The sequence below is a fragment of the Aptenodytes forsteri genome, unplaced genomic scaffold (assembly GCF_000699145.1).
Source record: "Aptenodytes forsteri isolate BGI_AS27 unplaced genomic scaffold, ASM69914v1 Scaffold118, whole genome shotgun sequence".
Classification (NCBI taxonomy): Eukaryota; Metazoa; Chordata; class Aves; order Sphenisciformes; family Spheniscidae; genus Aptenodytes; species Aptenodytes forsteri.
Window position 1 is genome coordinate 989793 of NW_008795859.1, and position 9573 is coordinate 999365.

A 9573-nucleotide genomic window follows, 5' to 3' on the forward strand; every position below is an offset into this window, starting at 1 on the left:
AACACGTAAAAATGCTGTTTTCAAAGAGTACTTGATAACAAGCAATCGATAAAAACCTCACTGAAGCAGGAAGGACTGTAAAATAAGCTCATCATCCTGGCAAAACCATCACAAAAAAACTCAAGGGGTAACAGCCAGGCACTGTCCTCTCCGAAAGGGAGGCGTCCAGTCCCCACCCAACCAGAGAGCGAAGCGCCGCTCTCCTACTTTGCGCTGGCTGCCTTACCTTTGTGTTCCTGCGCCTGAAGCTGGCTGGACCATCCGACATCCCGAGGCTCCTTCCTCCTCCATTGCTGGTGCTGTAGAAGAACAACAGGGACGCTTTCAGATGAAGCAAGCCTACCACTTCCAGTGCTCTTACCGCTGAACAGACACAGGTCCTTCACACCAGGGAGACTTTGGAAGGTCTAGGAAGAAGCCCTTTGTTCTTCTCCTGAACCCTGACCCAGTTATTCTTGTAGCAGAAGAACCATATCCCAGTCAACTGCCTTTAGGCATTTCAATAGTGCACACTGCACTGCAGGGGGAAAAAAAAACCCAGCAGGTTTCAGGCTGGCAGCGATGCAAGCTGAATTAAGCGGCAAAGAAAGTAGGTGATGAGCCATAAAGGCATCACGCTAAAATTTTTGGATCTCATTTTAGGTTTATGCACGTTTGAGTTTTGAAGGAGCAAGAGAAAAGCTAAGATGAGCGCGCTACAATGGATAGGTAACAAGGCATTATCCTATGTTGTCTCCCAGTGATCATTTTGTCCATTCTATTTTGATATAAAAGCTTAAGTTTGCTGTTTGAAACTCAGATAAGCACCAGCCAAATTAAGCTGAGTGAAACCCTTTCAGCCACTGGCACATACGAGGGAATCCAGACTTGCACCAGAAGGAAATGAGGCAGAGGACTGGAATGGATTTGTCACTACTGCTGCTGTTGGGTTGCTGCTGCCTGAAGATCAGAATGCGCCAGGCGTAAGGCTGCGCCCCCCCTTTCAGCAGAGCAAAACTTGCTCACACGGTGCCACCGATCCCTTACGCTTTAGGGCAGGCCCAGCGTGGCTGCTTGAAACAGAAGAGAAAGGCGTTACCTTGGTTGGGTTGGAGAAGTTCTCGAGAAGCTGGATGTGAAGGCTTCTGAATGAAAGTTCTGAGTAGGTCTCGCACGGGGCCTTGTCCCACCTGCAGATTCACTCACGCCTCTGTTCTTCGGTCTTCCCTCACTGCCAGCCACCTTCCTGGGCTTCCCTCTCGAGTCGGGAGCATCGCTAGCTCTCGCTGAAGAGGACAACGGTGCGCTCCCGGCATTTGCCGTATTACTCAGTGACTTGGTCCCTTGTGCAGGATAGCTGAGCCTCTGCTGCCCAAAGCCGCCTATGCACTGAGGAGAAACATCTCCTGAGAGGACAAGAACACAGCGCTTAATAGGAATAGTAAATGCAGCATGAGACGTTAGAGACTATTCAGATAACAAAACTAGACCTAATTTCCATTCCAGCAGCATAGGGCTTCATAACCAAGATCTTTGAGGATACCGAGTTTCAGTGATTTCATCTTTCTTGTGTAAAATTAGACCAATGGTAGGGGATCCAAGATTTTTAAATTTTGGAGACAGAACAGGGTAGCAACATCTATTCAGCTTGGAACACGCACAGCGTTCCTGCAAATGCAAAGGAAAAGAGCGTGTGTAAGCCTGTGTTTTGCCCACACCTTGATGCCTGATTCGTCTCCGAGCCAGCTCTGGTGATTCTCTTCTCTCTCTGTTGGCTTGAGGAGACAGCAGCTGCTGAGATGGCAGGCTGGCTGCTGGGCTGGCCGGGCGCAGATCACAACGGTGCTAAAGGAAAACATACATTTGACCGCTTAAACGACAGCTCACTCAAACGTATTCCTGTAAAAACACTGCAAAGCATCACCCCTCAGAAAGATTAAGGTTAGTAGGGAGTTGCGTTTAGGCTAAAGAGGTAGATACTGGCTTGTCGACACCCACATTTTCTCTTACACAGAGCTTAGGAATAATCACTAGCTGTCACAGGACCTAAGCAAAAATGGAACCGGCAGCGTGAGCCAGTCCTGCTGAACAGAACCACCCCGTATTTGGGGCCTCACTGCCAGCCAACAACCAGACACTCTCTTATTCAGCCTTCTGCCTCTCACGCCTAAAAATGACCCTGCAAAGCCAGTCCCAGGTATCAACCTGGTAGGTATTGGTGCCATCATAAAAACCAAATCCAAGGACAAAAATCAAGTTTAAAGTGATTTCCAAGTCACGCTGCCCACAGAAGTGCCCCTGTTGGCTATCCTTGTTACAAAGTCATGTTTTTCTGCAGGTTAATTACATCGAGGAACAACAAAACAAGATGACAGAAGCCCATAGGACGCAAAACAAAAATATGAACTAGAAAGGAAAACATTTGCTACCTTTGTTAGATACCAGGAGTACTACGTGGAATGCAAAACTTTAAAGACAAGTGTCCTTTTCATGGTTTGCAAACAAACTATATTGTGGCAACTCGGCTCCCGTCACTAATACTTAACAAGTCCTGATTATCGTACACAAACTTCATCACAAATATTAGAAGCTTGTAGATAAAGCAGTCTTTGCATTCTGCATTTCCAAAATAGTTAGATAGGGGGGGGGGGGGAGGTCTCCCAACACCCGCCTGGAGTCTTCCAACAGCCAGCTGTAATAGGAAGTGGATGGGACTTCTCCTTAGTGTCAAGCATGACTATTTAGCAAAGGATAAGCTATGACATTTTATCAAATCTCACTTCTATTAATACTGAATTTACTACCACCAAGGAGAGGAAGGGCCCAGAAAAACACAAAAACAAAATACAGCTTCACTAGTTTGTTAGTTAGGACTGTAAGAACTGTTAACTTCCCAATTCCTTCAGCTGTGAAACAGAAAATGAGCGAGCTCAGCAATTTCACAACTTGTCTGTAATAGCAAATTACAGAGGACTGTCTCTTCCACGTGCACACCACTCCCCGAATCCGCTCTTTAGGTGTACAGATTTGTCTGTAATAGCAGCAAATTCCAGAGGACTGTCTCTTCCACGTGCACACCGCTCCCCGAATCCGCTCTTTAGGTGTACAGAAGTAGTAAAGCACCAAGCGGTCTAGTTGGTATCTGTCCAGCATTCTTGAAAAGCAGTAACAGCTTCAGCAGTACCAAGACCTGGCGTTCTTTCCATATTAGAAGTCTCAGACAGCAATGTATAGAACCGGAATACCCTAGTAAGCACTCTGCAGCACCCATCGCTTCATAAACCCACCACTTCTCTCTTAGGCTGAGCTTCAGATATATTCGTGCTCTTACCCTTTCCCCCTGTCTTTACATCCACCCTCTGAGACATTCCTCCATCTCCTAGATTTGTAGTCTGTGTCGTCTACTTCCTCTCTTACCTACACAGGTCATAACGCTCGTGCTCCTCACCCACCTTAGCTGTGATTCATACATCCTGGTTTCGACATCGCTTTTATGTAGAAGTCAAACACTTACATTGTGCAATTTTAGGGCCTTTTGTTTAGCTTTCGTCACAAGCGCTTTCAAAAGTAATTGTTATTTTTGAGTAAGAGCCTCAGCATACCGCAACATTTTAGATGGGACCCAAGAGGCTTTGTTTGGGAAGATCTGACACAGGGGACAGTTACTTGGATTCCTGAAACGTGCCACAACAAGAGGCCGCAGGACTTGGCATAGTTATTGAACAATTAGATGTGATACAACAGATCAAGTTCTGTTTAGTACCTGGTGATGAAAGAGTGTCTCCTCTTCCAGTTGGATGCCACAAAATTCACATGGAATCATAATGTTTCCTTCTGCCTGGACAGCTTGGGGCTGGGATGAAGAGAGAGACCTACAGCTTTTGGGCCCAGCAGCACGCAGACCATCATATTCTCGTGTATTTGGAGAAGACCTTCTTTTACTGAAGGAGGCAAAGGCACTTGCTGGGTTACAACCTGTCTGTTATGCAAGCAACATGGAAAAATTAGCTCTCCTGTTGAGCATAGATCGACTCTCAAAACCATGCTTTGCAAAGACAAAATTGCTAGAGTTCTCACAGTATCACTGAGTGAAGACTGCACCCTTGTTCAGCCACGGTAGCAGAAAAAAGTCTTTACTGCAAACCCCTAGATACAATACAAGAAAGTACTAAACCTGATGAAGAATCAGATCTTCGGCAGGGTAAAGCTCCTCACAAAATTCACAGGGCAACATGATGATCTCGTCGTCTGCAAAGTAAGTAATGGTTATATCCTCTACCATAGAGAAGCCTGATGCAGTTGGATCGACTGATCTTCAAAATTCCTAAGTAACAGACTCCTGTTCTGTGCCACAGGACAGCAACCAGAGCAAATGCTAAGGAAACAGTTACTCTAGTCCCACTTGCTGAATTTCACATAAGCAAATTCACATCACCCAGAGCGACAACAATGTTTTGTTGTCAAAGATATATTGAATGGTCTGGTAAAAAAGCCTATTACTGCCTTCAGTAAATCCTTTAGTACCATTTCTCCTTTCAAAATAAGCTGGCACTTCAGGTCTCCCCCAGATCCTCCCTTCCTATTGTGTTTACTTCAACAAGAAAGTTGGCACCTACTCCGTTGTTACGAAGCTCTCACCACATATCAAAGTCAGAGATTCACTATAGCTTTTATTTCTTCTTCCCTTGCGGTCTTGCTTTAGTAATACCTCTTTGAAAGAAACTATTTTAAACACTAATATTGCTAAGTTTTGAGGAAGCAGAAGATAACATTTAAAAAAGGAAGGAAGAATGGTACTCATGGAGAGTCTAATCTCCTGTGTATTAATTACCTAAAAATGATTTAGAGGGAGTCTCAGAGACTCATTTTGACATTTTAAAATACCTAGATAATCTTTGACATTCCCAGTCCAAGAATCCTCTCTTTCCTTCTCCATTCTCTCAAACTTTAAGGGAAAAAAACCCACCACAACAGCGTTTATACTTACTTTTTATGTGGTTTGACACTAAAGAGTCACAGGAGAAGATATTTGACTTGTCTGTTTCATTAAGACAGGCCGATGGCACAGACTCTTTGGTGTAGTAGTTTTCCCAGAAGTCACTGGGAATTTCAGCTGCAGTATTATTGTGAGGATTATTCTCATTTTGTAGGCTGAGAGCCAACACGTAGTCTAAATCGGCGTCCCACTCTTCATAAAGTGAAGAATGAGTGTTTTCATTTCTCTCCAGCTGCTCCAGTTCATCCTCTTCAAAAGATAAATATCATAAATTTGAGAGAACGTTAAGCCTGCAACAAGCGGTTCACTTCTGTGCATTAGACTAGCTCAACCATGAGGGTTTCACAGGTACACATGTGGACACTCATGGAGGTCAGCGTTTCAAAGCCTAGAAGGACACCTGTATCAAATTCAGGAGGAAGAAGGAAAACACTCATCCTATTTTTGTTTGTAACAAGCAAAAAAGGAGAAAAAGAAGAAAGTCGTTCCTCTTACTCCAACAGCTTGAACTTAAGCTTCTTTGGAGCTTTACGAAGTCACTGAACCTTCTGTGACCTACACTGTGAATGAGGTCCAATTAATATACTGTAGTCTCGGCCCTTTTACAAGGCTGAAACACTTCTGCTTTGTTTCTTCAGTATATCGATGGGAAACAAATTCCTGTTAATGATATTACATTTGACAACAGTGGGAATTGTACATGTACAGAAGAAAACCATGGAATCTTTTCTGGCAGGAAAGCTACGGGATGTTACTGCAGAAATGCACAGCACTACACATGTGAACCCACATCCAGATCTTACCTACCCTTCTACTTAACTGGAGTAAAGAGGAGTGCAGCTGCTAAACAAAACCGGACAGAATTTGCAGTGAGCAAAACAACTCCAATTTCATTTTTAAGCTAGATACTTTGAGATAAGAGAACAGGCAGTGGACTGGGCTTTCACACCGGGTACCTCAGCAGTCCTCTATTTAGCTGGCTTATATCTTTGCAGTTCTATTCCACGGTAAAATAGTCCCACTCACATTGCCTCTGGAACTTTCATTATTCAGTATTTTCACAGAAAGCAATTACAAAACCTTATACTTGGATCAGCTGCCAAATGTCAAATTAGAAGCCAATTCTCTTCTCTACACTTCACCTCACTTTTGATTTCTTTGTGCTGCTGAAACATTTCTTCTGCTAATGTCCTTAAGTGTTTTGTCTCCTACACAGCTGCTATAAATCTGCTTTTCTAGCGCCCTGGGCATTCTCCACAAAGGCCCAGCATAGTTACCTGATCTTAGTCGGTTTCTAATGTCTCGAAGGGCACGCAAATCTGCATCCTCATCCTCGAAGCGAGGCACTGTTCTGCTTCCTCTTACTTGTTTCGCCTCTTGCCCACAGACTCGAGGATGCTCTTTTAGATCTTTCACCATGACGTTATGACCACACCCACCACATCTCTCAGTCCGAGCTCCGCAGTAAATTTCATGGTCCTGGAGCTTGTTGAAAGTGAGCTGTATGTCACAGTACTGGCAGACAGCAGGACGCAGAGGGCACGCTGACGCCTGGAAAAAGAAAGAGGGATTATTCTTCACATATGGAAGACTGAGGCAAAGGTGGAGGGAGGTTCTCAGTTTGCTTAAAAGCTGAGCGGTCTATTGTTTCTTTAGCCAGATCCAAAGCTACACTAAAGAATAGCCTGGAATAAGATAGTATGTGAGAAATGTAAGAACAACGTGTTGTATAACCTCTGTATAAACATGCCGGCTGAAGCACTCCAAATACTCAGAACATTCTTTTTAAATCTGTAACGCTTGGACAGCAGATTCACATGGTGCTTTTTGAAGTTAGCTTTTACATATGGTCTTGACGTCCAGCACTAATCACATTCCATTGAGTACTGCTAAAAACATGTTAGTGTGTGTTATATTAGGGAACAGATTTACAGCACATTTACTACTCAACAAGAATTGCTTGCATATGTTCTTTACCCTACACTGAATGACAGGCAAGTTGCCCTTCAAAAGGGGTTAAACATAGATGACATACATGTTATAATTGCAGGTGCTGCAATAATACATCATCATTTGCTTTATAAACAAAACTAAAAGCACTACACACAAACATGCAGGATAAACTACTCCCAGGGTTTTGAACAGGACACATCTTCAAAGAAAATCCTTTTTTCCTCACCGATAAGCAGACTTGTATGGCACTTCCAGAGCTGTCTTTAAATGAGCCCATAGGAAGGTACTGACATTTATACAAGATTGCCTGTGACAGCAGCCAACTGGATTCAGAAACTCAAAAAATCCCACTGTGTCCCATTTTAGTTTATTTTACAACCTATTTTAAAAGCCTGTTTGGACACAATGAGTTATTAAAACTCACATAATGACTGCAGCAGAGTCAGAAATGCGAAATGTTTCCTTTAGGAATGAAAAAAGTAAAGTTAATCATATTCCATACTTTGAAATAGCGTACCATTTTTCATCTTCATCACTAATAAGTACAAAATCACCGATTATCATGGATACCCCTTCCATAAGAAGGCCTGAGCAGGCTCCACCATTTTAAGGCAGTTTCCAACCACATTCTGTCAGAGGGTGTGAATTTAGAAAGCATGGTTCAATAAAAAGGATGCATCAATCACAGGTTGGAATCCAGGTCTTGGCTGACAGAAAGGCTCTACAATCAGTGCTTGGAAATACCGTAGAGTATCTTCCAAGTGTCTAATAATATAAAGTCCACCAACCTCATGATCCTTCAAGAGACATTTTTCTATCTTCATCCTACACTTGCAGGTAACCTACAATAAACAGACCTCGTTAGATTAATTGCCATAGAAGTCAGCAATTTTAGAGGAGAAATTTGTTTCTCACCTGCACGTGTTCAGACTCAATATGGTTCTTCATTTCAGACTTTGGGATTAATTCACTGCAGTAGCGGCATACTTCAATATTTCTGCTACAGTGGATTTCATGCATGATGAAATTAGCAACAGGAATATCCTTTTTGCTATGAGAAAGTCACAGAGGTTACTTTTCAGAAAATACGCTGACAACAATTCCAAGCAGTTTTTCATAAAAAAACCAAATCCTAAGAAAGCTTTCTATGAATTCATGGTTTAGAGAACTGAGTAACTAAAGAGAAAGGCAAGCCCAACCAGGCCTCCATGTTCCTTTATAGTTGGGATATTAATGTATGTAACATGCAAAGGTCACAGTTTTCACACTGCATTGAGATAAAATCAAGGTGGATTCCTTTCCTTATGTGAAAGACAAATTTTGCAGCATAAAAAAGTTATCACCAGGTTCAAGTTAATAAACTAATCTAAGAAGATAAAAGTTTCTTCCTGAAAATAACTTGGCTATGAGAGGTCGAACAGTGCTCTGCTTGGAAAAAATAAATAACAGATCCTGTTAGGCCAGATCTGTTCAGGGAATCATAGCAGTAACCATATTACTCTGTAGCCAAAATTCCCCAACTTGCCTCATTTCTAAGATACTCATTTTCCTGTCTTGAGGAGGATGCAAGGCTTACAGACACAAAAGGTGCAAAAAGAACTGAGGAACCAGGAGTTTAGCCCTTATTCCTGCCTCAAGCAGGTAGCATCATTTCGAGATGGATGTACCATTCCCCCCCTGCACACAAGAAATCAGCCTTCAAAACACCAAAATTAACTTTATAACCTATTGCTTAGTGCCTTCCATGTCACAAAGGAAAAACACTACAGCTGTTCAGTTTTCTCCCTTGCCAGATCCCAAGCAGCCAACAGCCTGGCAAAGCAACAAAGTCCAACAGCACTGTCTAAACTGCACATACTCACTGCTTGCAAACAAACTAGACTGATGTTGCAAGAAACTGTTTGGATTCCGATGTCTCTTTGAGAAAAAAAAAGTTAATTTCTTTAGTTGCTTGTATTCAAGATGCAAATTCTGAGATTACATCATTATCAGTAAATGTATTACCAACACTGGAGCTTCTAAAGAAAGGGAACTGTTATCAAAGAGAAACAACTGCCACAACAATATGTGCCTATTGATTCTATTTTTACATCTCTGCTTCTGAACCACATAGCTGCTAAAGAAAAACTTGGAATCATGTACTTCATGTATACCTCACTGAAAATCAAGTCTTTATTTCTATTTGAATACTTTGGCTTCTGCCTAGTTGCCTGTTAAGTCAGAAACTTGAGTAAAGGTTGGGAAAATTATAAGACATTAATACTTAAGGTAAAACCAAACCCCAAACATTTCTAAAAAGATAGTATGTTCGTTATTAATTTGCACCTTCTAGTATTCATAGCATTTCACGAGAACATATACTGCTCACTTATTTAACCTCTGAGCTTTCCTGCCCAAAGGACAGGCCCCAACAGAGAGACCCCCCAGCCCAGCATTCAGTTTCGTTTCTTACCAGTTGCCACACAGCCGGGTTTCCGCCTCGGTAACTGCAGCTATAGCCATGTTTTTGTCCGGGGGCTGAAAGAGAGGCACCCCCTTTCCCTCAGCCCCTCAGCGGCTGGGGGCACCCGCACCTCACCGGGGGGGAAAGACACCCCCGTTCCCTCAGCGCGGGGGCCCGGGGCACCGCCGGCGGGCGGCTGGGC

The 9573-nt window shown here is 43.0% G+C and overlaps 1 protein-coding gene across 1 annotated transcript in view; it reads right to left on the reverse strand.

Annotated features, from left to right (window-relative positions):
* TRAFD1 (TRAF-type zinc finger domain containing 1) overlaps positions 1-9453 on the reverse strand; it is a 10393-nt gene extending 940 nt beyond the window's left edge. The window contains exons 1-10 of the mRNA XM_019473281.1: positions 9381-9453; positions 7844-7979; positions 7717-7770; positions 6253-6526; positions 4967-5224; positions 4154-4227; positions 3743-3958; positions 1698-1824; positions 1079-1385; positions 210-299 (exon numbers count right to left, since the gene is read on the reverse strand). Of these exons, the coding sequence (XP_019328826.1) occupies positions 210-299; positions 1079-1385; positions 1698-1824; positions 3743-3958; positions 4154-4227; positions 4967-5224; positions 6253-6526; positions 7717-7770; positions 7844-7979; positions 9381-9430 (1586 nt within the window). The 5' untranslated portion in view covers positions 9431-9453. The remainder of the gene's footprint in view (positions 1-209; positions 300-1078; positions 1386-1697; positions 1825-3742; positions 3959-4153; positions 4228-4966; positions 5225-6252; positions 6527-7716; positions 7771-7843; positions 7980-9380) is intronic.
* Between the last annotated feature and the right edge of the window lie 120 nt (positions 9454-9573).